At 50.4% G+C, this 25,328-nt stretch overlaps 1 protein-coding gene and 1 long non-coding RNA gene across 4 annotated transcripts in view; one reads left to right on the top strand and one right to left on the bottom strand.

Moving 5' to 3' along the window:
- The first annotated feature begins 482 nt into the window (after window positions 1–482).
- Window positions 483–25,328, top strand: SLC6A4 (solute carrier family 6 member 4). The gene is made up of 13 exons (XM_062175230.1): window positions 483–819; window positions 2,996–3,130; window positions 3,517–3,736; window positions 5,620–5,758; window positions 6,591–6,725; window positions 7,075–7,178; window positions 7,596–7,723; window positions 8,695–8,807; window positions 9,804–9,935; window positions 10,922–11,021; window positions 13,335–13,435; window positions 17,627–17,794; window positions 24,575–25,328. The coding sequence occupies exons 1-13, from the start codon at window positions 483–485 to the stop codon at window positions 24,647–24,649; spliced, it is 1,887 nt and encodes a 628-aa protein (XP_062031214.1). The 3' UTR covers window positions 24,650–25,328.
- LOC133747085 (uncharacterized) overlaps window positions 5,418–25,328 on the bottom strand; it is a 32,558-nt gene continuing 12,647 nt past the window's right edge. For 2 of the 3 annotated variants that reach the window (XR_009864274.1, XR_009864276.1), the window contains 4 exons: window positions 24,248–24,352; window positions 21,887–21,996; window positions 20,269–20,380; window positions 5,418–16,736 (listed from right to left, as the gene is read on the bottom strand). This is a non-coding gene — a long non-coding RNA (uncharacterized LOC133747085). The remainder of the gene's footprint in view (window positions 16,737–20,268; window positions 20,381–21,886; window positions 21,997–24,247; window positions 24,353–25,328) is intronic. The other variant, XR_009864275.1, reaches the window with a different exon arrangement.

Raw genomic sequence — 25,328 nt, 5'->3', positions numbered from 1 at the left:
CACCTCTGCCCTCTGCCCTTTTCCTTTTAAAACCCTGGCTGTAGTTTATAGAAAATAGCCTGGGGTACTGAGCTGAGGTGGGGGAGCGATCGCTTCCTGCCGACCCAGGGCCAGTGCTGTGTGAGGCTGCTGCCTCCTTTGTTCCGGGCTGCTGGTCCCTCGTGGGGAAGCGGATGCTGGGGTCTTGGAGCCTGTGCAAAACCTTGGCGATTTGCTGTCTACTCTGCTTTGTTTTGTTTCCTTTTCAAATTGAATGCGATTGGACACCTGTATCGCAGGTAGGAAAATGCATTTTATTGACATTTAACAAGTGCGTTTGTAATCCTGATAACTAAGCCCAGAGGCAAGGAGAAGGCCTGCGTTTACTCTGCTTTCTCTGGGTGCCTTTCCAGCAGAGCTCCGGGTCCTGGCGATAGGAAGCTGCGAGGGGCTGGGTCCGGGCCGCGGCAGATGGGCGTTGGCGCCGGTCACTGAGCAGCAGCATGGAGACCACACCCCTGAATGCTCCGCCCGCGGCCTGCAAGGACAAGGACGGAGAGGACTGCCGGGGCAGCGGGGTGCCGCGGAAGGGCGTGGCGGGCGACAAGGCGGAGCCCGGCCAGCTGTCCAATGGGTACTCGGGGGTGCCCGGCCCTGGTGCGGGAGACGACGCTGGCCACGCTATCTTGGCAGCCACGACCACGCTGGAGGCGGAGGCTCATCCAGGAGAGCGGGAGACCTGGGGCAAGAAGGTGGACTTCCTCCTCTCGGTCATCGGTTACGCCGTGGACCTGGGCAACGTGTGGCGCTTCCCCTACATATGTTACCAGAACGGAGGCGGTCAGTACCGCGCGCTGGGCCCAGGGCGGGCTGCGGAGCCTCCTGCGAGGGCGGCCGATGGGCCGTGGTTTCCTTCTGTGCAGTGTAGCTGACAGCCTGGGAGCGTGGCCGCTGGGCCTTCCAGAAAATCGAAAGCGTGTCCGAGGCTTTCTGGGGTGTGAGACGGGACGACAGCACGCCCAAACCTGACCTCGCAGGTCCCAGCATCCTCTGAGCTGCCTTGGTCACCCATGTCCCCTAGCCCCCCACGTGGGGGCCTCCGCTGTGCCTTCACTCCTGCAGGCAGCCTCTGCTCCAGAGAGTGCAGAGGGGCTGGAGCCACGTTAGGAAGAAGTGGGAGGCGGCTCCGGCCCTCCTGGGCTCTCACACGCACTTGTGTGAGGTCAGAAGGGAGTTAACCGAGGCCCCGAGCTTTGGTTACCAGCCCCAGCGAAATCCCCACGTGAGCCCGACCACAGCGTGCCAACCCCAAGCCATGCGTGGGATTGGACTTACAAGGCCAGAGACCATATCTTGTCCCTCTTTGCACTTCTCAAGCCTCTAGAGCAGTTAACCTGTAGATGAGCAAAAACCCAAGTAGCTGACAATGGCCGTGAGTTTGTGAACCTGGGGGGAGCAGCGTGGTAGCTGAGCAGGGAGAGTGCAGCAGGTGTGGTACCTCTGTGATGCGATGGCAGACAGACTTGGCTGGATTGGCTGTACCTTTAAAAACTCCTGTCCGTGTGGCTGCAAAGGCAGTTCCAGTGGGGCCCCTGGGAAGCTCGCGCCTTCCTGCCTGGGAGGAGCGGACGTCCGGTTTGGGAGGACTCCTCTTCAGCCTGAGCATTAGAGGAGCTGGGTCCCTGGTGCTGTTTCCACTCTGCTTGCTCTTTCCCGTAAGGCTGACCAGGCCGGCCCGCTGGATGAAGGCCACTGTGGAAACACGATGTGGTTTTTATTCTCAAGCCAGGTTCACGCGGCCTGACTGTAAGTTACGTGGACCTTTCTGAGTTGCCTGGACTTCAGGTTTCCAGGTTCAAAGCTTTTTATGGGAGGGGAAGCTGCAGCTGACCCAGCTGTGGGCTAAACCTCTGGCTGCTCTGAGCAACCCTCCACTGGGCGTTTCCAGACGCAGCCTCAGGCGCGAGACTTCGGGGAGCCGGCAGCTTTGTGCTTGTTTGGAAAACTGCCCTGTAGCCACACCTGGAAAGCTGGCTTGCGAGGGATCCCGGAGATACAGCCAAGTTAGCAGTGAGCTGTGTCTGGAGCCATGGGTAACACCAGTGAACACGGACATGTTCAGCGCCTCGTAGGTGGTCACAGCAGTTGCACAGGGTGCTCCAGGCGCTCTGACCCAAGGGGCCTTGCACTGGTTGCCTCAGAATCACCTGGGAGCTTGAGAAGCATTTGTGTCTCCACGTGGGAGACTGCTTTAGGAGGTCTGGGTGGAGCCGGGAACCTGGGTGTGAGTTTTTTTTTTTTTTTTTTTAAGATTTATTTACTTGAAAAGCAAAGTTACAGAGAGGTAGAGGAAAGAGAGAGGATCTTCCACCTGCTGGTTCACTTCCCAAATGGCTGCAATGGCAGGAGCCGGGCTTATCCAAAGTCAGGAGCCAGGAGTGTCTTCTGGTCTCCCACGTGGGTGCAGGGGCCCAAGGACTTGGACCATCTTCCACTGATTTCCCAGGTGCATTAGTAGGGGGCTGGATTGGAATTGGAATAGCCTGGACTTCATCCGGCGCCCATGCAGGATGCCAGTACTGCAGGCAGTGGCTTTACCCGCTACACCACAGCACCAGCCCCTGGGGGTGTTTCTAGGCTCCCCAGCAGAGCATGGCAGGTTGAGAACCTCGGCTCTTCTCAACCTTTCCTTGTCTGGGGAGGAAATGGAAGATCAGAGAAGGGAAGCATGCCAGTGTTCTCCAGACATCAGGAGTGAAGGTGCCCAGCGCCTGTCCATTGGCTCCCAGTGCAGCTTCCTTTCCACTAACTCCACTGGCCTCTCTGACACCTCCTTTTATAAAGCTGTGGAGCTCCGTCTACCTCTACTTGTGGCAAGGCCCCAAGACCAGGGAGCACAGGGAGGCCCGTGCAGCAGGTGGCCCTGTGATTCCCGGCGGGGCTCCCTGTGTGCAGAGCTACTGGGCTGTCCTGGACGGGGTGGGCAGGGACTGAGATTGTCTTTCCTTTGCCTCAGGAGCGTTCCTCCTCCCCTACACCATCATGGCCATTTTTGGGGGGATCCCACTCTTTTACATGGAGCTTGCGCTGGGCCAGTACCACCGAAATGGATGCATTTCCATATGGCGGAAAATCTGCCCGATTTTCAAAGGTAACTGAAGGGCTTGGGTGCCTGTGTGAATGGGGCCTTCCAGGAGGTGGTGTTGCCCATCCCTGGGTGGGAGCTGGGGACCTTCCTCTGGAACCCACCTGGGCCTTGGGTATGTCTGGGAGATAACTTGAGTACATTTTTGACCAAATTGCATGAAATTCTTAAGAGCATAAGTGGCAATTAAAAGTAAACTAAAGCAGAACACTTTAAGGCATGACTAACACACACATTTTCTAAAACATGACACCTTGCAAACTCCCACGGGTGGCTGATGGCACTGGCACTTTCCGACTCCCAGACGGATGGATGGCAGTCCCCCCCTTCCCCTTCCCGGGTTGTGGACTCTTGGGGCCCCGTCTCAGCCTGTCGCTGTTGGGCTGCCCCAGGGATCGGCTTTGCCATCTGCATCATTGCCTTCTACATCGCCTCCTACTACAACACCATCATGGCCTGGGCCCTCTACTACCTCATCTCCTCCTTCACGGACCAGCTGCCCTGGACCAGCTGCGAGAACTCCTGGAACACTGGCAATTGCACCAACTACTTCTCAGAGGACAACATCACCTGGACGCTCCACTCCACATCCCCTGCTGAGGAGTTTTACACGTAAGTGGGGGGGGGGTGTTCTGTGTGGGCAGGCCACGCCCCTCCTGGGAGGTGCTGAGAGAGGAGGCTACCCAGGGTGAGGGGGAGCAAGTGTGAGGAAGTGGCAGGGCTGGCCCCAGGCAGGATTTGGAGTTGGGAAGCTTTACCTCGTGTGCTCCATAATTTGGCTTCCCTGATCCTTTCTCGTGTGCCGACGGGCCCAGTCAGATCCTGCCCTCACGGTGCAGAATTACTCCCCTACAGCAAAACCACCTCCTCCCCGTGCCCCCCTTTTGGCTGACTGTTGTGGAAACAGAGTCTCCATGCTTCTTCAATAGTTTGGAACTATTCAACTGGTTTTTGGTTTATAGTGTGACTTTATATCCTTGGATGAAGATGCTAGGAGGAAGTATTTTCTTTAAATTTGAAAGGCAGAGGTACAGAGGGAGAAAGAGAGAAAGAGAAAGATATCTTCCATCCCCTGGTTCATTCCCCACGTGGCTGCAATGGCCAGAACTGGGCTGAGCTGAAATTGGAATCCAGGAGCTTCTTCTGGGTCTCCCATATGTGCGCATGGGCCCCAGCACTTGGGCCATCTTCCAGCTGGCAGAGGGGGCAGGCCCGTGTCCGTGGTGCACATTCCCTCTCTGCCGGGGGCTGAGTGGGTGCAGGAACCCTCCTGGCTAAATAGCACACTCAGGCCTGCGGGCCCTGGCCCGGCACTAGAGGCTCCACGGGGAGGGATGGAAGCACTGTTTTCCGGGTGAGAGGTGGGAAGGAGAACGGGAGAGTGCAGGCAGAGGGGAGGTGCGGCGGTGGCCAAGGCGGGCTCTCTTCTTGGGTGTCTGCACCCACCCCGTGGCCCTGGGCTGCAGAGCGGAGCTGCAAGGAAGAGGGAGGCCGAGGCCCCGCCCTCTGGGGGGCCAGCGGCAACCAGGGCACAAGTCCAAGGGGATCGGAGAGGCAGGCAGTTGTCGGGCGACCTTGTCCTCAGAGCTGGGGGGCTTGGCTTTCTCCGGACAAGGAGGAAGAGGCCAGGAGGACCCAGCCCTGGCGGGGGAGGCCAGGGCGTGGTCATCCCACTAGGTCAGTTCCACGTTGTTGGCGCGGTCCAGCACGCGGGAGTTGCAGGCTCCACCCCCGAGCTGGAATCAGCTCTCATAGAGCGTGGGGCAGAGGTGCCAGCGGTTGGCGCGGTAGATGCCCAGGTAGGTGTACACATCGGGCTTGTAGGTGAGCAGGCACTTGATGCCCGCCGCGGATGGCCGAATCTACCTCCAGGACGCCCAAGCGGTCCGTGAAGTCGTCCGTGTAGACACAGATCTTGCGCAAGAACACAGGGTTCTTGCGCCCACTCAGCCCCCGGCAGAGAGGGGATGTGCACCACGGACACGGGCCTGCATTAGCAGGGATCTGGCTCGGAAGTGAAGCAGCCAGGACACGAACTGGTGCCCACATGAGATGCCGGCATCACAGGCAGTGGCTTTACCTGCTAAGCCACAGCTCTGGCCCCAGAGATGGTCTTTTTTAATACTGGAAGTTCACACAGTGGAAGTCCCAGAAGAGGTACATCCAGGTGTGGGAAGGTACCTGCAACCCCTTCCTACAAACCTTCACGTAACCAAAGACCCACTGTCATGTTGGTCAGAGGGACTCGGCTCCCAGCCAGCAGAGAGACCAGAAAGTGTGCCTTGGCCCGAGCACTGTCACACACAGTCAGCCAGATGTGCTGCTAACCCCATCGGTGGGGCAGGGCCAGTGCCAACCCTTCCTGTGGCCCAGTGACCACTTGGTCCTTGTAGCACAGTGTCCTTTTCCCCTGGCTACCTTCCTGGATGTGTCAGTGTGTGTGTGTTCAGGTCACTGTCCAGATCTCTCAGGGGCCTTTCTTTCTCTCCCTGCAGGCGCCACGTCTTGCAGATCCACCGGTCTCAGGGGCTCCAGGCCCTGGGGGGCATCAGCTGGCAGCTTGCCCTCTGCATCATGCTGATCTTCACTGTTATCTACTTCAGCATCTGGAAAGGTGTCAAAACATCTGGCAAGGTGAGGAGGACCTGGCTGCCGATGCAGACTGGCCAGGGCACAGCCATTGTTTCCTTTATACCTAACACATCCTGTGATGCTCCGTCTCTTTCTTGACCATGTTAGAAAATTCTAGAAATAGGTCAATTCCAAGAGCCATTATCTAATTGATTGATTGATTTTTAAAAAGATTTTATTTATTTGAAAGACAGAGTTACAGAGAAAAGTAGAGCCAGAGAGAGAGACAGGTCTTCCATTCTGCTGGTTCACTCCCCAAATGACTGCAACACCCAGAGCTGAGCTGATCTGTGGCCAGGAGCCAGGAGCTTCCTCCAGGTCTCCCATGCGGGTGCAGAGGCCCAAGCACTTGGGCCATCTTCTACTGCTTTCCCAGGGCACAGCAGAGAGCTGGATCGGAAGAGGAGCCGCCAGGACCCGAACCTGCACCCATATGGAATGCCGGCACTACAGGCTGGGGCTTTAACCCGCTGCGCCACAGCACCAGCACCTAATTTATTTTTCAGTTTCTTTAACCAGTGGGTTCTGCTGTCACAATAGTGGTGACAGTTTACATGGACATGCTCAGCACTTTCCATTGGCTAACACTCTTGTTTCCCACTAGATCTTTTCCCCATTTCACGTCTGAGTACAGCCCCTGGCCATGCTGACTCTGCTCTCGGCCTCACGCTGAAGGCTGTGGCCTTTCCTCCACACCAGCCTGCCTCCTGAAATGACAGGAAGGGACAGACCTCCTTACCCCGACATCTTCAGGAATGACGCTGGCATGCGCCATCTGCGCCCCGCCCTCCCTGCAACAGCATGGTGATGCCCTGTCTGCTCTCCTTCCTCACAGGTGGTGTGGGTGACGGCCACTTTCCCCTACATCATCCTGTCCATCCTGCTGGTGAGGGGGGCCACCCTCCCTGGAGCCTGGAGGGGTGTTCTCTTCTACCTGAAACCCAACTGGCAAAAGCTCCTCGAGACAGGGGTAAGACGCGCAGGGGAACTGAGCCTGTCATTTTCCTAAATGAAGCTAGTCCTTCTCTGACAGCAGGGGCGGGTGACATTTAGTTTCAATGCGCACATCTGCAATTGAGCCAGAAATATAAGCATTAAACACTACAGTTTGAGTCCACTGGATGGGTTTATGCTAAATGACAGGGAGAGAGATTGCACATATCTGTACTTGCTACGTGGCCATCCTGGAATGAACCTCGAATATTAGTTCTCCTATCTGCGCCTCTGTGTCAGTGCATGGGGTACGCAGGCCCTGCCATGCCCAGCCCTGGCCTGAATCTCGGCCCTCACCCCTGCACCCCTTCCCTGCTGTGTTCCAGGTGTGGGTGGACGCTGCTGCTCAGATCTTCTTCTCTCTCGGGCCGGGCTTTGGGGTCCTGTTGGCCTTTGCCAGCTACAACAAATTCAACAACAACTGTTACCAGTGAGTATATGCAGCCCCCAGCAAAGGCTCAAAGTCAAGTGAGGATAGGTCAGCTGGAGTGGACGAAGGCGGCGTACTGAAATGGCCCTAAAAAAGAAAAGAAAAGAAAAGAAAAAAAACTATGGCCTCAAACCTGACTGGGCTCAGGTGATGACTGTGCCCCTCGGTGGTGTCACAGGTCCCTGGCCAATTCACCCATGACCAGAGCACCCACCTCTCTCTGCTCTTGTCCCCAGGCCATGCGTGTGGTCATAGCAGTTTGTGCTTCCGATCGGAGAGGCTGGGCTATCGGAGGGAAGAGGCAGGCTTGAGTTCCTTTGAGTGTGGCCTCTGGTCTTGCCAGGCGGGCCCTGCTCAGCAGGGTTGGCACAGGCCATGCCTCGGAACTGTCTTAGCTCTTCGGGTTTTCCACTCCAGAGATGCCCTGGTGACCAGTGTGGTCAACTGCATGACCAGCTTCGTTTCTGGATTCGTCATCTTCACGGTGCTTGGGTACATGGCAGAGATGAGGAACGAAGATGTGTCTGAGGTGGCCAGAGACGCAGGTAGGACCCCAGGCTCTCTTTAGGCTCCTTGCTCCTGCTGGATTGCTTTGATCTTGACCAGTATCTGATTTCTGAATTATTTCTAAGTGTTCCTATACAATTTCAGAGGTTTGAGAGAAACATGCCGTGGGGATCTCACCCCTTTCCATGTGTTCAGGCTGTGGTGGAGGGGGGCTGGCGGCTGGGGAGGGGAAGCAGCTCCCTGAGGCTCCCAGGACTGGGTAAGGCCTTCCATATCCCATGGGCTGGATGATGGCTTTGAGTCCAGATTTGAGTCCTGTAATGGGTCCAAGTCTGGTAAGCAAATAATTATTAGACCTTAAAACTGTGCTTGCAGAAAAATAAAATGTAGCTGACACGGCCATTGTGCTGTACTGTGAGGTTTCCAAGAAAAAAGAGCAACAAAATCCCAGGATTTTCTTGCCAATACACCTGTGTCTTTGGCCTGCTGTGGTGCTTTGACCCACCTGGCATCTGTGACAGCAGTGCTCCTGGCTGGCCCGTGGGGGTGGAAGATGTGTCCCTCATGCCACTTTACAATAGCAGGAGGTCTTGTTTTTTAAGGCCACTGCGACACTATGGAAAGCAACATATCCTACTGTTCTGGAACAAACGATATCAAAGGGGGCTGATTGCCATGGGATTTCAGAAATTACCAATCTTGCCCCGATAAAAGTCCCCTCTGGACAGTCAGTCACACAGTGGAAACTCCTAACCTTGTGTGCAGCGTTGCTGGTCTTCGGGTCGTGGGCCAGTTCTTTCCCCCATGTTAATTGAGGGCACAATATTCTCAGAGTGGATGCCTCCCAGAATGTTGGGGTAGCCAGGAAATGTGTGTGGAGCACGAGGAAGCAAAGCACTAGGTTCATGTTAATGCCTGAGTCACGTGTGTCGTTGGGGTGGCTGTTCTGTGGCGACATCTTTGCAGGTCAGGTCTCAGCGTTCACGTCCTCCTCTCTCCCCTGTCTCAGGCCCCAGCCTCCTCTTCATCACGTATGCGGAAGCCATAGCCAACATGCCAGCATCCACTTTCTTTGCCATCATCTTCTTCCTGATGTTAATCACACTGGGCTTGGACAGCACGGTGAGTGAATGGGGAGGAAAATGGGCTCTGGAGAGGAGAGGAGGTGGCAGGTGGCTGTACCCATCCCCTCCCACTGAGTCGGTCCAGGCCTTGTTGGCCACCTCTCCCGGCATTGCCCAGGTGCTTGTTCACCTGGTAATGGTACTTACCACCTCTAGTACCTTAACCCATTAGATCCCATTGTCTGTCTGTCTATCTCCTACAAAAACCCAAATGGAGGGCACAGGCATGGTGGTGCAGTAGGTTAAGCCACCATTTGCAGCTGGCATCCCATAGCAGAGTGCTGGCTTGAATCCTTGCTGCTGTTCTTCTGATCCAGTTCCCTACTAATGCATCCGGGAAAGCAGCAGCAGCAGCTGGCCCAAGTGCTTGGGGCTCTGCCACTCACATGAGAGACCAGAATGGAGCTCCTGGCTTGAGCATGGCCCAGATGTGGCTATTGCAGCCATCTGGGGCGTGAACCAGCAGATGGAAGTTCTTTCTCCCTTCTCTCTCTACAGCTTTGCCTTCCAAATAAATGTGTTCTCTTAAAAAAGACAGTAATCAATATATTACTTACAATAACTATGAAATATTAAAATTTCTGCTGAATTGAAAACTCGGGAGTTAATGGGTTAAGACACTAATGGGGTGATGCTGGGGAAGCATATGTGACCTGTCACTGCACGGTCCCTTGACGGCATGATCCACCTACCAGCCAAGGTGCAGTCCTGCCCAGCATTCAGCTCAGTGCGCCGATGCGTGTGGAGTGAGTCTCAGCACCAAGGTGGCCTTCATGGTGTAACCAGTCTCCCACAGGAGCTCACATACCAAGCTTTTCTTTCCTGGATGTCCTTAGTGATGGGTTGAGTGACAGCATAAAGCAGGATGTCTCCATGGGCCAGTACGTCTGGCCAACTGGTCACGATCCGCTGGACTGCTCACACGGCAGTCTTGCCCTTCCTCCGGTCCACTGTCCCAGAGCCTCCCTGCTGACCACCTGTGTGTACCTCCCAGTTCGCAGGCTTGGAGGGGGTGATCACGGCCGTGCTGGATGAGTTTCCACATATCTGGGCCAAGCGTCGGGAGTGGTTCGTGCTCCTTGTGGTCATTACCTGCTTCTTTGGCTCCCTGATCACCCTGACTTTTGTAAGTACCACCCCCCTCAGCTCTGAGCCGACCTCCCCTAAGACAACAGAATGCTAAAGGAAGCAGTTTCTTTCTGCCTCACGCAGTGCCCTGGCTTTGGGGCTCAAGGAAGGGAAATGTTACTGCTATTAGGTTTTGCGTCTAGAAGAAAGTTTGTTCTGAGCTCTCTGTGGTGTCCAGAGGCTCTCAGCATTCTACAGTAGACCTCACTCGATTTCAGGCATGGCCAAACACCTGCAGAAACACCAGGAGTTGTTTTCCCAGTCTCTTTCCACTCCATAGGGCTGCTTTCGTGGGAATACTGCCCTCATGGCCTCTTAGGCAGAATAGCTGGAGGCTGGAGTGTCATGGGTAATGCATTTGTCTCCTCTAGAGGTTACTATGGTAAAGACGTGAGACCCTTGCTGGTGATTTCTTTTTTAAATTATTAGCTGAGATAAATATTGTACAGAGTGCCTCAGATGGTCCCTGCGGGCTGTGTCCTCCTGACTCACTGTGGCGTTTATAGCTAGGCATCTTCAAGCCATGGCTGCAACCACTCTGGGGCTTCAGCTGGAGAAGGAGCCAAGGCAGTCAGACAGGGTTAACAGAGAAGACAGACCGTGACCAAGGTGCCCAGTGTACCTGGTATCGCGTTGTCTTCCTCTCTCTAGAGGCGGGAAGTCTCGAGGATAGGGTATACAGGAGGTGCTCAGGAAACTGAAGAGAGCTGGAAACAGACCCAGGGACCCTTTGGGGCTCTCTTAAAGCTTAGTGAGGGGAGAGTGCAAGATGAACGTGCTCCACAGGGCAGGTGCAGCTGCCTGGTAGGGTGCAACGTGGCCCACGCTGCAAAGGCCAGTCCTGGAGGCAGGCTCTGGAATATTTAGGATAACAATAATTCTGGAAAATCCCTACCTTGGACCTAAGATACACCTTCGGGCCCCCGTGGTAAGGAGGGGCAACGCCTCAGAGGACCTTACCCAGGCTCTCGATCTCGTCCCCAGGGAGGTGCCTACGTGGTGAAGCTGCTGGAGGAGTACGCAACAGGGCCGGCAGTGCTGACCGTCGCGCTCATAGAAGCAGTCGCTGTGTCTTGGTTCTACGGTAAGATGCTTCCTTCAGCCAGCAGAGATCCTTTCTTTTTTAAAATTTTATTTATGGGTTTTATTTATTTGGAAGGCAGAGATCTGTCTTAAATCCCTTGATTCAATCCACATATCCCACGGGGACCCAACTCTTCGAGGCATCTCACCTAATGCCTCCCAGAGCTCACAGCTGCGGGAAGCTGGAACTGGAAGCGGAGCTGGCACTCAAACCCAGGCGTTCCAGTATGGGTTGATGATGTCCCAAGCGGCAGCGTACCACTGTGCCAAATGCCTCCTCCACCAGAGATCCTTCCTCCACCCTCCTCAGCTGGCACCCAATGAGGAGGGCTGGTTTCACCCAAGAAAGGCAGGGAGGGGCGATTCAGAAGGTGTGACTTTCTGATGGGTGCGTAAGACAACCTCACCTGGGTGCCTTCTTGAGACGAGAGCTCAGCATTGCCTCTGCGCTCTGTGCACAGATTGCCTGCCCCCCGGAGGACTTGTTTTGCCTGCTGAGTTTGAAGGTTTACCCAGTGGAGACAGAGTAGAGGGGTTCCACATAGCTCATCTGTGGCAGTGGTTTAAGATCTTGGTGGGCTCTAAGACTTGGAGAGACAGACAGCATGGAAGGAGTGTGCAGCAAATGCACTTGCTGAGTACACAGTAAATTTACTACTGCTAAGCGGGGCTTAGGAGCTCCTCTCCTAGGGAAGAGGCGAGTGCTCTTACCTGTGTGATTTGCCCTGGTAAAGTCCTCGGTCTGCCTGCTCGGGCCCTGCACTGGCATTTCATCAGAGTGAAACCTCCAGGAGCACAGGGTCGAGCTGACATGGGCCCAATGGCAGAGCTCCCAGTGCCTGGGCAGGGAGTGGGAGGGTATAGGCAACTGAGATGAAACCAGGTTCAGAGATGATCCTTTTAAAACCAAGAAGTGACTGTTTCTTGTTTTTTTTTTTTTAAAGGTTTATGTATTTGAGAGGCAGAGTTAGAGAGCAAGGGATGGATAGAGGGAGAGATCTTCCATTCTCTGGTTCACTTCCAAAGTGGCTGCAACAGCAAGGGCTAGGTAAAGCCAAGAGACTCGTCTGGGTCTCCCATGTGGGTGGCAGGGGCCTAAGCACTTGGGCTACCTTCCACTGCCTTCCCAGGACATTAGCAGGCAGCTGAATCAGAAGTGGAGCAGCTGGGACATGAACTAGCACCCATATGGAATGCTGGCATAGGCTTAACCTGTTACACCATAGTGGCAGCCCCGACTGTTTGATTTTTAAAATGTGTTTATTTACCTACTTTCTATGGTAAAGCCTCTTTAGCATGGTAGACACTACACATATTACGGAGAAGGTGGGGGTACATTCGAGTTGCACACAGGCCTGGTGCTGTTTAAACAAAAGAAGTCCTCCCTCTGTCCTCAGCAACTCGGAGGACAAAGTTCAGAGTTTGTGAATCAGTGTAACGTTCACCCTAGGAACTGCTGGGAGCGCTCAGGAAGCAACAGCACACACGGCACCTTCCTCTTCTCTCTCTCTCACCGCCGGTCAGAGCGCTCAGTTCTCACTGTGGCACCTGTTACTTTCTGTAGAAGTCTGCTCTAGATCTGTAGATGAAATGTGCAATATTACGGTTAAAACTTTCCTTCAAAGTCTCCAGTAAACAGAGTCAGTCTCTGTTAGGAAGGGTCGTCATTTTTGTTTTCTATAATAACAATAAAACCCACTGCACGCTCAGGTTTTATGAAGGCAGTGTGAGCATCAAATGGGGCATTAGGTCACTCTCCAGATGTCCATCAGTCTTCCAGGTCTGTGTAGAAAGTTTTGTTTGTTATAAAAATGCAGTTTTAGGGGCCGGTGTTGTGGTACAGCAGGTTATACGCTGCCTGTGAAGCCAGCGTCCCATGTGGGCGCCAGTTCAAGTCCTGGCTGCTCCACTTCCAATCCAGCTCCCTGCCAATGGCTCCTGGGAAAGCAGCAGAGGATGGCCCAGGTGCACCCAGTTCCCCAAATGGAGTTCCAGGATCCTCACGTCAGCCTGGCCAGCTGTTGTGCCATTTGGGAAGTGAACCAGATGATGGAGGATCCCTCTCTCTAACTCTGCCCTCAAATGGATAAACACATCTTTTAAAAAATGCAGTTTTATGACAAATCCTCCAGACCCACGTTAAGACCAGGTTAGTGTCCTTGCGAGCCTCCTCTGGGGAACTTCCAGACCGGCCACAGTTGTCCACAGCAGGAATTCGGCTGCCTTCCTCCTGGCTATTCCTGGTGCTGGTCCTGAGATGAGGGGGTGGAAGAACAGTCTGTGCACTCTCTCCATCTCTCTGTTTGGATTTTAGGCATCACTCAGTTCTGCAGTGATGTCAAGGAGATGCTTGGCTTCAGCCCTGGATGGTTCTGGAGGATCTGCTGGGTAGCCATCAGCCCCCTCTTTCTCCTGGTGAGTTGTCATCGCCCTTTTCCTTCTCATGAAGCCGTGAACATTTAGCAAAAATCAATTTTACTGAAATGTAACAGGGGGTACTTCAAAAGGTTTGTGGAGATGACATTTTAGAAGTTCAGACAGCAGATATTGAGTGTAGCAGTTGAGATATCTGCATTGCACATCAGAGTGCCTGGGTTCATTTCCTGGCTCCAGCTTCTGCCTCCTGCCAATGCAGAGCTGGGAGGCAGCAGTAGTGGCTGAAGCAGTTAGGCTCCTGCCTCAAGTGGGCGGCCTAGATTGAGTTTCTGGCTCGTGGCTCTAGCCAAGGCCCAGCTCTGGCTGTTACAGGCATTTCGGAAATGAATCAGTGGATGGGCACTCTCTCTCCGCCCCTCAAGTACATTTATTTTGGTACAAAAAATGTTTGAAATCCATGCATAATGAGGAGTTTTAAAAAAGTTCATGAAACTACATATTATGGGAAAACTGTATCAGAAACTTTTGTACTAAAATAAACTGTTAATTCCATTTTTTTACCAATATTCTCAGATAGACAAGTATGAAAATCATGTGTACATCTCCAAGAAATTTTCTACGTTGAGCAAGCTAGTGTAGACAAAATCATTCCAAGAAGCAAAAACATGACCAGCATTTCCGAAGTCCCTGTGCCCTGCCCTCCTCTCTGACTTCCGACACCTGGGGCAGTCTGGTCTTCAGTCACTTCACTGCATCTCTCCCTTGCTCAACAGTAGTGATGAATGACATGTACGGAGATGCAGGACTAGTCCAGGCTTTGTGTTAAAACTTCCCCCGATTGCTCATTTAACTTTCTTAATATTCTTATGAAGTAATTAATAGTTCTGGTACTCCCCTTCGACATTTAAGGAAGTTGAGGCTTAATGACTTCAAGTGAAGGATTCAAAGTCACCTAACAAGTCGGGAAGGATTTTCTGTGCTGCTGAACAAAGCCCTGGGGAGGGTCCTCATGATCTCCTCTTTGTAATTTTGCGCGCATCTTCTAAAAGAGGCCCACACAGAGGTCCTTCAGCATGGATCCACGTCACAAGTAGAATCCATTTATTGCCAGAGGGCTTGGGTGAGGAAGCGGAGATCCAAGCGTTGTCTGCTGGCTGAGATGTGTTCAGTACTCACTGCATGCTTGCTTGTGGGCCCCGGCCTTCCTGCTGGCGTCCACAGGAAGCGATGTTTGCCTCAGCATGAGTAATTCCCCGCTGGCCTCCACACGGGCACCCGGTGCACGTCAGCAGGGACTACCCTTCCATTCTTTCATTTACGAGTAACTTCACGGGGCAGTGGAAGACTCTTAGAACTGTCAGAGGTCGAAAGGTGGTTGTGTTGCTCCTTCAGTCCGTCTCCAACTTACTAGGATTATCTGGCCATCCCATTTTGTCTTAGGGTAGCTCTTTGACATACAGCTAGCCACCTTTACCACTTGTGCTCTGTGTTTGACTTCCTTGGGGCCAGCCCTTTATTTTTGTACTTTTTTTGTAATTGCACATCTCAATACGTATATAATGTTTATTTTTGTCTCCATGACACTGCTGGTGTGTCTCTGTACCTTAAAATCCCTCCATAACTTCCATCCCTTTGAATCCCAGAGGTTTCCAAAGCCAACGCTCATCTCAAGCAGCAAATATTCCTAGGGCAGAGCAGCTGCGGTTCAAGCATGCCCTTACATCTTGGCCTTGTGGTTCCTTACTACTTTATCAACTTGCTGATGCTTTTAGGTAAAATTAGAATACATATTTTTTAATGCAAAAGTTTTGGTGAGGGTTGGTCTGAATTGCCTGGCTTATAGTACCAGAAGCAGAAGTCCTAACAACAATGGGTTATTTATTGAGAAGCACTGATAGTAATATAAATTATCTACACATTTAATCCTTCCATTTGCTTTTCAAAAGAAGAAGGGACACTAGGTTTTTACATTCCTTGAGAGTGGAAACATGTTTACTTTTGCATATCCATACAATGAAAAAATGATGTCCAGGGCCCAGACTTGGGGGAGGCAAGTGAGAATGTCACCATGGGTATACAATTAAAGGGGACACCAAAAAACTCTGTCCTCATTATAAATACTATTTTAATGCAGTATTTTAAACTGCATGCAAAAATATCCATGATGAACAAAATACCAACAGTTTTACTAAGCACAGGAACAAACCCTGAACCTGGTGGCTCACCTTACTCTGGATCCTGTCTTTTTTTTTTTTTTTTAAAGATTTATTTCATTTATCTGAAATGCAGAGTTAGAGAGGGAAAAAAATCTTCCATTCACTGGTTCACTTCCCAAATGACAGCATCGGCCAGATCTGGGCCTGGCAGAAACCAGGAGCTTCTGGTCTCCCTTATGGGTGCAGGGGCCTAAGCACTTGGGCCATCCTCCACTGCTTTCCCAGGCATATTAGCAGGAAGCTGGATCAGAAGTAGAGCAGCTGGGACTCGAACCTGCACCCATATGGGATGCAGGTGTCACAGGCAGTGGTTTACCTGCTATGCCACAATGCAGGCCCCAGGATCTTGTCTTTTAAAAAATTGCATTAATTTATCTTGCTGACTGAAATTCTGGCTGTCCCTTAAACGTTGGGCCTGAGGTGAGAACCTCATGGCCTTACCCTCATCCTGGCCGGGCGGCTTTCAGTATTTTCGTTTCTGTGAACTTCCGGCCGTCTGGGGGGGGGGGGGGGGAGGTTGGGGCACGGTCACTGGTTTCTTGGCCCAGCAACACTGCTGTAGAGATGGGGGTCTGGCACATTACTCACAATCCCCATCATGTCAGCTTTACTCTCCTCCTCAGAAGGCAAGTGCTCTAGTACCCAATTAAGAGAGGGAAATCTGTCTTCCACTTCTGAGTTTATTTAACAGGCCCCCTGCTCGGGGCTTTTTAAGACTGCTTTAGGTAAACAATGAGTAGCTTACTATAAATACTCTTTTTCACTGAAGCCAAGTTACAAAAAAAGAAAATGTTGTATATGAGCACGGAGAAGCTGGGATGTATGAGGCCGTGTCGCAAGCAACACCTCTGGTAGCAGTGGAGCGTGTGCCCACCCAAGCTAGACCGTGTGTACCTTCCACCTTCCCTTGAGATGAGCGGAGTTGTGGCAGGGGGGCTCCTTACCAGTCCCACCCCTTCTTATCCCCAGGTGATCTTCCTTAGTCTCCAGGGCTGGAACTGAGGGGAGCAGGTCTGAAGAAGGTTTGCAGCTGACCAGGCTGCTGCTCTGAAGGCCTCCTCCTGGACTTAGGATAACACTGCTTAGAAGATGGATGACTGTTTAACAATTTCCCATTTTATTACCTGCAGACAGAGAAAAGGATATAAATAGATGTTTAACCACACAAATAATTTACATTACTGTCTTTTTTATGGCTATGAAATAATAAAGTAAAATTAAATCAAGAGCAGTAACGAATTCAGCGCATGGTTACTAGGCAAAAACTGCTATTTACACTCTCTCTGGAAACCAAACTGAAATAAGGAAACTCATAAAGTGGGGGATGGGACACACCGCGGAACTTTTTTTGGTCAAGTTTTCAAGCAAAACGTGTATTAAGCTGCTTTTTCCCTTCCTAATTCCTTTCGTTATGCGGGCCTGTGGCGGGCAGTCATTCCTTGTTGAGAGGCCTTGTGGCACAGCTGCCCTTGCTGAAACCCGAGGCAATGGAGCTTAATGCAGAGAGCAAAAGGGGAGAAGGAACAGCCCCAGGAACCCGAGTTCTCAGCAGGCCTTGAGAACCTTGAAATCTTCCCCTGACATACGGTAGCTTCCATCTGACCAAAAAATCATGGCTGAAAAATGCGGGGAAATGAAAACAAGAAATAGGAAGCCCCACGCCTGGCAGGGGCTTGGAGAGGGGCCCCAGCCCCTTCTCCGGAAGTATCTCTTCTCCTTGGCACAGGGCTGTGCTGAAGAGGGTGCCGGAACTCCCCTCACTCTAGGGATGCTGCAACATCGCCATTTACGGGTTGAGGTAGAGGATGGAGAGGAAGATCAAGCAAAAGCACGTGGCTGCTCTATAAACCTGCAGCTTGGGTTTAGAAGGCAGTGACTCCATGTATTCAGTCTGGGAAGTAGCAGATTCTGGGAATCCCCCCAAAGTGTCTTAGCTTTAGCACTTCGTGCTTGTCGTATCAGAGCTGTCTGTTGTCATTAAGATTTTTAATATTTCTTGCAATTTCTGTTTTAGTTTATCATTTGCAGTTTTTTGATGAGTCCACCACAGCTACGACTTTTCCAATATAATTATCCCCACTGGAGTATCATCCTGGGCTACTGCATTGGAACTTCATCTTTCATCTGCATCCCCACGTACATCATTTACCGGCTGATTATCACTCCTGGGACGTTTAAAGAGGTATGTACTTGTGTGTGTGTGTTCAGACTGGTAACTGGAGGGAAAAAGGATTCTCTGATACTCTATTCAAAAGAGATATTTTGACCACATGAAAGTCACCACGAAGTTTCCAGCCTTGTATTTTTGCACACCTATACCGTGGTGTAAACCTGTTGATGGCTGTCACTGTCCTCTTAGGACATCATCCAACGTCTCAAATACAATGGCAAAAGAGTGAGCTGATCATGTGGGTGCACTGCAGCACTCATCCTGAGTTGGATATAGCTTCCTAAACTTACTGGACAGCTGCTTTGCCTGCTTCTGGCCATTGGGCATGGACATCAGATCTGTGATGTCTGGTGTGATACACACATTTTAAGTGAAGATTATGGTGAAAATGTTCATGTGCAGTATTTTGAAAATTGTCACGAAACGGGTGTTCCAACAACATCATAGTTTTGGTTCAAGCCATTACAATAAAAAATTGCCGTGTTAGCAAGATTCATTTGTAAAAATTATAAGAACAATACCTTATAATCCATCTAAGAGTGCATACTTTGCAAAGCATCTGCAGTGGATGATCTTGTTGTGATATGAAAATACCTTACAGGGTAGATGGACCAGGACACCACGGCTGGGGTAATGCTGCTCAAGTTTTCATGTCAGTGACTTGTACAAGAACACGCAGTACAGGGAGGTACTGAGCTGAGCTCCAGTATTCTTTTCACATTTGGGGGAAGCTTCCCCTTTGTCCTTGGGGTAATGGGTTGTTGGTGCTAGAGGTGCTGCCACAGTTAGTGGCTCAGCCACCAGCATGCCAGCAGTATTCAATTTTACCTTACCAGAATTAAGAATACTTGAGTTAGTACTTGTGGGCTGTGTTTCTCGCCACAGTAAGATTGCTACAATGGAGAGGAGCGTGAAGAAGCAGTCACTTATAAATCGTAGTTGAATGCTTTTGCAGGGGATGGGCTCAAAGGTAAAGGGTGGGATTTAGGGACAGCTAGGATGGACTTTAATTACAGTGTCCCAAGAACTGAGGTGGACTATGCTGTGGGTTTTTACAAGCAAAAGTCAGACATGAGACCATCACGTTAATCTTCCTAAAACATTTTGTAAGAAACAAGAAGGGGAAGGGTGAGCTGCTGCTCGGGACACCTGTGTCCTCTTCTCAGAGTATCTGGGGTTGAGTCCCACCTCTTCTCTCAGTCCAGCTTCATGCTAATTTTCCTGGGAGGCTGCAGGTATTTGAGTCCCAGCCCACCCACCTGGGAGACCTGGATGGAGTTCTTGGCTCCTGCCTTCAGCCTGGCCCAAACTTGAATGTTGAAGCCATTTGGGGAGGGAACCAGTGGGTAGAAGAGATTCTCTCTCTCTCTCTCCCTTTGAAATAAAAATGAATAAGCATTTTTATTTGACAGGTAGAGTTACAGAGAGAGAGAGAGAAAGGTCTTCCTTCTGTTGGTTCACCCCCTAAATGGCCACCACGGCCAGCGCTCCACTGATCCAAAGCCAGGAGCCAGGTGCTTCCTCCTGGTTTCCGACGTGGGTGCAGGGGCCCAAGCACCTGGGCCATCCTCCACTGCCCACAGGCAGAGGATTAACCAAGTGAGCCATGGCGCTGGCCCCTAAACATTTTTTAAAAAGCAAACAGCAGCTCTGAGAACAACTGGGTTTCTTTACCTGTGGGTTACTTTTCCTTTTTAGGAAGACAAAATTTTGAAATGACTAGTTTCCTCACCCAAACCAGTCCTCTTCCGACCTTATTCCTCCCAAAAAGCCTTGGACCCTGGTGTTGCCTGTAATACACTCTCGGTCCTAAGGCCACAAAGTGATCCCTTCATGTCCTCCTTTATGGTAGGTGTGATGATTCAGATCCAGAGAGTCAGGTCAGGGGTGGGAAATCTAGTTAATAAATGCCAGGACTCTTTAGTTGTAGACTGCACCTCAAATCCCAGTCTTTTCTTGAAAATTTCTCCAGTTGGTCACAAGTGAATGCCTCCCAAAGGTATGTAACAGAGCTCGTAACCATGAGCAGAAGAGGTAAGACAGAGGGTAAGCCTGTCTTCCCCACAGGCTGCCAGACTGGGAGCAGCGTGCCACAGCCTGTTAGAGTACAGAGAGGCCGGCGCGGTGGCTTAACAGACTAATCCTCCACCTTGCGGCGCTGGCACATCGGGTTCTAGTCCCGGTCGGGGCGCCGGATTCTATCCTGGTTGCCCCTCTTCCAGGCCAGCTCTCTGCTATGGCCCAGGAAGGCAGTGGAGGATAGCCCAAGTGCCTGGGCCCTGCACCCCATGGGAGACCAGGAGAAGCACCTAGCTCCTGGCTTCGGATCAGCAAGATGCACCGGCCGCAGCGGCCATTGGAGGGTGAACCAATGGCAAAAAGGAAGACCTTTCTCTCTGCCTCTCTCTCTCACTATCCACTCTGCCTGTCAAAAAAAAAAAAGTACAGAGAGGAGGAGATCTGCTGGGCAACGGCAGCTCACTTACCTTGTCTGTGCCTCAGTTTCCTGATCTTTAAAATGTGCTCACTGGACTCTATTTACAGTTTCCAAAGCGTCTTTTGAGGAGTACTTCCATGGGCCATCCATAGGTGTTACTGCTGGAGGAAGAGGTTATAAGATTCATTCATGGAGAACACTTTCCAGTTTCCTTTTTTTTTTTTTTTTGACAGGCAGAGTGGACAGTGAGAGAGAGACAGAGAGAAAGGTCTTCCTTTTGCCGTTGGTTCACCCTCCAATGGCCGCCGCAGTAGCGCGCTGCGGCCGGCGCACCGCACTGTTCCAATGGCAGGAGCCAGGTGCTTATCCTGGTCTCCCATGGGGTGCAGAGCCCAAGCACTTGGGCCATCCTCCACTGCACTCCCTGGCCACAGCAGAGAGCTGGCCTGGAAGAGGGGCAACCGGGACAGGATTGGTGCCCCGACCGGGACTAGAACCCGGTGTGCCGGCGCCGCAAGGCGGAGGATTAGCCTGTTGAGCCACGGCGCCGGCCACTTTCCAGTTTTCTTTACCCTAAGACTTCCCAAAAACCTTCACTATGCCATGAACATGGTTAATCTCTTAAGGGGAAAAGTATGCTGTGGTTTTCGCCAGGTAGCCTAAGGGTCTAAAAATGCTTTATAATTCTCAGAATATTACAGACCATTAAGTCCAATATTCAATCTGTGAGGAAGGCAGGTATCATAAAATTTCAGTTTAAAAAAAAAAAAAAAAAAAAGAGATGGGAGCCAGCGCTGTAGCATAGCAGGTAAAGCTGCTGCCTGCAGTGCTGGCATCCCATGTGGGTGCCTGTCCAAATCCTGGGTGCTCCACTTCTGATCCAGCTCTCTGCTATGGCCTGGGAAAGCAGTGGAAGATGGCCCAAGTGCTTGGGCCCCTGCACCCATGTGGGAGACCCGGAGGAAGCTCCTGGCTTCGGATCGGTGCAGCTCTGGCCGTTGCAGCACGTTTGGGGAGTGAACCAGTGAATAGAAGGCCTCTCTCTCTCACTCTCACTCTAACTCTGAATTTCAAATAAATAAATCTTTTACAAAAAGGAGCGAGAAAGGTCAATTTCTTAACGCTGTTGAGCCCTGGCCATATGCAGATTCTCCTCAGTTTACAATGTGATTATGTCCCAGGGAAACTCAACATAAATTAAAAATATTGCAGCCAGTGTTGTGGTACAGCAGGTTAAGCTACAGTCTGCGATGCCAGTATTCCACTGCTGGTTTGAGTCCCAGCTGCTCCACTTCTGATCCAGTTCCTTACTAATATGCTTGGGAAGACAGCAGAACATGGCTCAACAACTTGGACTCCTGCCACCCACAAGGGAAACCAAGATGGAGTTCCTAGCTTTAACCAGGCGCAGTCTTGACCATCATGCCATTTGGAGAGTGAACCAAAGGACGAAGATCTCTCACTATCTGCCTTTCAAATAAATAAAATCTTTTAGGAGAAAATATCTTAAGGGGCAAGTGTTTGGCAAAGTAGTTGAGTCACTACCTGGGATGCCCCCATCCCATATTGGAGTTCCTGGTTGCTCTGCTTCAGATCCAGATTCTTGCTAATGCTCACCCTGGGAGACAGCAGATAATGGTTCAAGTACTTGGGTCCCTGACACCCACCTGGGAGACTCAGATGGAATTCTGGGCTCCTGGCTTCAGCCTGGCCCAGCTCTGGCTGTTGCATGCATTTGGGGAAAGAACCAGCAATTGTAAGATCTCTGTTTGTCTGCCTTTCAAATAAAATGAAAATAGAAATTAAAATATTGTTAGAATACAGTTAAGGAGAAGCATTTAGCCTAGTGATTAAGGCACTCATGTTCCACATCAGCGTACCTAGGTTCTATTCCCAGCTCCTGACTCTAGCTTTTTCCAGTGCAGACCTTGGGAGGCAGCAGTGATGGCTCCCACGGTTGGGTTACAGCTGACCATGTAGGAGACCTGGATTGCATTTTGGCCACCCCAGTCACTGCTGGAATTTTGGGAATGAAGTAGCAGAAGGGAGCTCCATTTGACGGACTCTCAAAAAAAAAAATCGCATTTAATACACCTAACCTCCTGAACACACTGTTTAGCAACACAAATCACTGTATAACACTGGTTGCTTACCCTCATGAGCATATGGCTGACTAGGAACTGCATGCAGTGTTCAACAGTGTCAGAAGATATTGTTTGTCCTTTCACTAGGAAATCGCTAAAATTCAATTCAAAGTATAGTTCTTCTGAATGCATGCTGTTTTCACACCAAAATAAAGCCAAAAAATTATGAAGCCAAACCACGTGTAAGTCAAGGGCTGTCTGTACACCACTGGAGGTTTTGAAGTGAGCCACCTCTTACTGCCCTAATTTGGAAGTTATCACATGCATCTGTAGCCAAGAAGTCTCAAGGTTGGACTTGTCTACTGGCTTAGGATATTGCTGCAGAAACCCCTGACAACCTGCACAGATTCTGGAACATGTTCCCTAATCCATATACGCTTAAGAAGATGTGAGCTGTGATCCATTTGTGCTGGTTTCCAACCTGCACAAAGCCAGGGCATGGCAAATTTTGAGAGCAATCAAATAGTAGTTTGGCAACTAGAATGTTGCCAAAATATGGAAAACAAAACTAGGCCTGATATTTGGGGAGATAAGCAGCTAGAAAGACAGCATGTGGGTAGGGGTGAAGGCACAAAAGCCAATGGTTTTACTTTATAATGTGCATAAATTGGCCTTGCCTCCACCATACATCTTAGTCATCAGTCTATACAAGTCATAGCCTCACAAGACTAGTTACAGTGACGCGTATCTATTTTCCAACTAGCAAGATATAATTCTGTTTATTTTTTTTGACAGGCAGAGTGGACAGTGAGAGAGACAGAGAGAAAGGTCTTCCTTTTTTGCCGTTGGTTCACCCTCCAATGGCTGCCACGGTAGGCGCGCTGCGGCCAGCGCACCGCGCCGATCCGATGGCAGGAGCCAGGTGCTTCTCCTGGTCTCCCATGGGGTGCAGGGCCCAAGCACTTGGGCCATCCTCCACTGCACTCCCTGGCCACAGCAGAGAGCTGGCCTGGAAGAGGGGCAACCAGGACAGAATCCAGCGCCCCGACCGGGACTAGAACCCAGTGTGCCAGCGCCACAGGCGGAGGATTAGCCTATTGAGCCGTGGTGCCAGCTATAATTCTGTTTAATCAGAGTTTACATAGTCATCAGTGGGAACAGATGGTTCTGAAATGTTGCTTTCAAAGACATGGCATGCCTTGATAGCTAGTGGCACTACAACAACTTCTTTTTAAATGGATTTCTATTGTGAGAATACAGTACTCAGATACAAAAGTCATGATCAATGCAAAATTCTTGTGTAGAATTTTGTGAATGTCATTAACTATAGGAATGGAACTTTTCTGAACTCTATAGACTCTACCCCTTGAAGGACAACAAACTCTCAGAATGCAAAAATAGAAAAGGGTGAAGAGACTACATTTCAATTCAGAATAAAAGGAGACAGTAGCAGTGCTTCATCTAAAGTTCAGTAAATCAAAAGATGCTTTCATATCCAATTTTGCCTACTTACCATACATCAAAGATTTTACTAATCAACTTAGTAAAGATTTTTCTAAGCCTTTTGCAATGCTGCTTTGCCTCTCCCCCACCCCATCCCTGAGCTGCTTCATGTCACTGACGCTAAGTTTTACAAGGCAGGTTATGTATTTTATACACAAACCAAAGCATATTTCAGAGCTGCCTTACTATGTAACCCAGCTGTTTCCATGGTGGACATTCTGTCTCCTCCTCATGACGAGTACTACATCATACCAAGAGTGCTGTAGCAGTGAGGATTTAAATGGTCACATCTTTTAAAATGTAATTAGAGATGATTTGTACTCTTATATGAACTGATGCTGCTTCACCGGAGGCTCCAGGCATCGTGCACACTTGCTGTAATGTGAATGCAGGCACAAGCAGCCTCGCTGGGGAGAGCAGAGACCAAAATCTAGCACTTACTCTGCGCCTCAAGTCTTGCGTGGCCATGGGAAGTCTTCTCTGTCTAGTCATTCAAAAGCATGTTATAGGCCAGGAAAGACTCCAGTGACGATTCAGCATTTTCTCCTATTAGGATTATAATTTTCAATTTTCTTAATTAGTTTATAATTCCTGAATATATCTTTTTTATCCATATTTAAGAACTGAGAATTTCTTATAGAAAGTCAATGAGATTATCCCAACTTATTTTAAATATCATTAAAATGCTAAGGTTTATTATGTTGAAAAGTATCTGCAATTTCATTAAATTACAAGAATGCTTATAACACTGTGTTTTCTTCCCAACAGCGTATTATTAGAAGTATCACTCCAGAAACCCCAACAGAAATTCCCTGTGGGGACATCCGCTTGAACGCTGTGTAAGACACTTCCAGGAGAGGAGAAAGGCTTCTCAGCCTCTACTTCCAATTCCGACACGTCGCACCTCACCCTCTCCCTCCAAGTGGATGGGTTTCCAGCTAAGCCTGCTGATAGAAGGGCCTTCAGAGACACAGTCCCAAAAGACTATGGTGCCCAGACTCTAACGGCTTTCAGCCACTTCTTTCCATGGAATCTCCTGGACATAATGTCACATAAGACTGTGACAGAAGCTGAACTGGCCTGTTTGAGGCATATGAGGGTGAATATGGAGGTGATGAGAATCACCTTATCAGTTAGGATTAGGTTGAAAATCAAGTCTGTAAAAGTCTGCTCTACCATTTCTTGTTATAATCATGGATACCTGACATCTGTTTATTTCTAAAGGTTTCACTGTTCATGAATGCATAAACCAGGTAGGAGAAAACAGGGATGCTGTCTTGTTAGCCATATATTTTCAGAGTAGCATAGAATTCTATAGCTGGAATCTGCTAGAATCCTCTAATCCATATGCTACTGTGGAGTCAGGAAAGGAAGATGTAAAAACTAAACAAACATAATGTGTACGTGTAAGCACATGTGTCTGTGTACATTGTTGTTTCCGTGTACTCTTATCTCTATTCCAGTACTTTGGGCCCATTACAAACGATGTGAATTTCCTCTAATTGTTTTTAACATTAACAAA

Source organism: Lepus europaeus, chromosome 18 (assembly GCF_033115175.1).
Source record: "Lepus europaeus isolate LE1 chromosome 18, mLepTim1.pri, whole genome shotgun sequence".
Classification (NCBI taxonomy): domain Eukaryota; kingdom Metazoa; phylum Chordata; class Mammalia; order Lagomorpha; family Leporidae; genus Lepus; species Lepus europaeus.
The sequence above is the reverse complement of the archived record's forward strand: the minus strand, read 5'-3'. Positions and strand labels throughout refer to the sequence as shown.

Bases quoted from the DNA above. Each gene is read 5' to 3' on its own strand.
- SLC6A4 (XM_062175230.1), top strand. From the start codon at position 483: ATGGAGACCACACCCCTGAATGCTCCGCCCGCGGCCTGCAAGGACAAG. The intron at 9,936-10,921 runs GTAAGTACCACC...TCTCGTCCCCAG, and splicing joins CCCTGATCACCCTGACTTTT to GGAGGTGCCTACGTGGTGAA. The intron at 17,795-24,574 runs GTATGTACTTGT...TCTTCCCAACAG, and splicing joins CTCCTGGGACGTTTAAAGAG to CGTATTATTAGAAGTATCAC.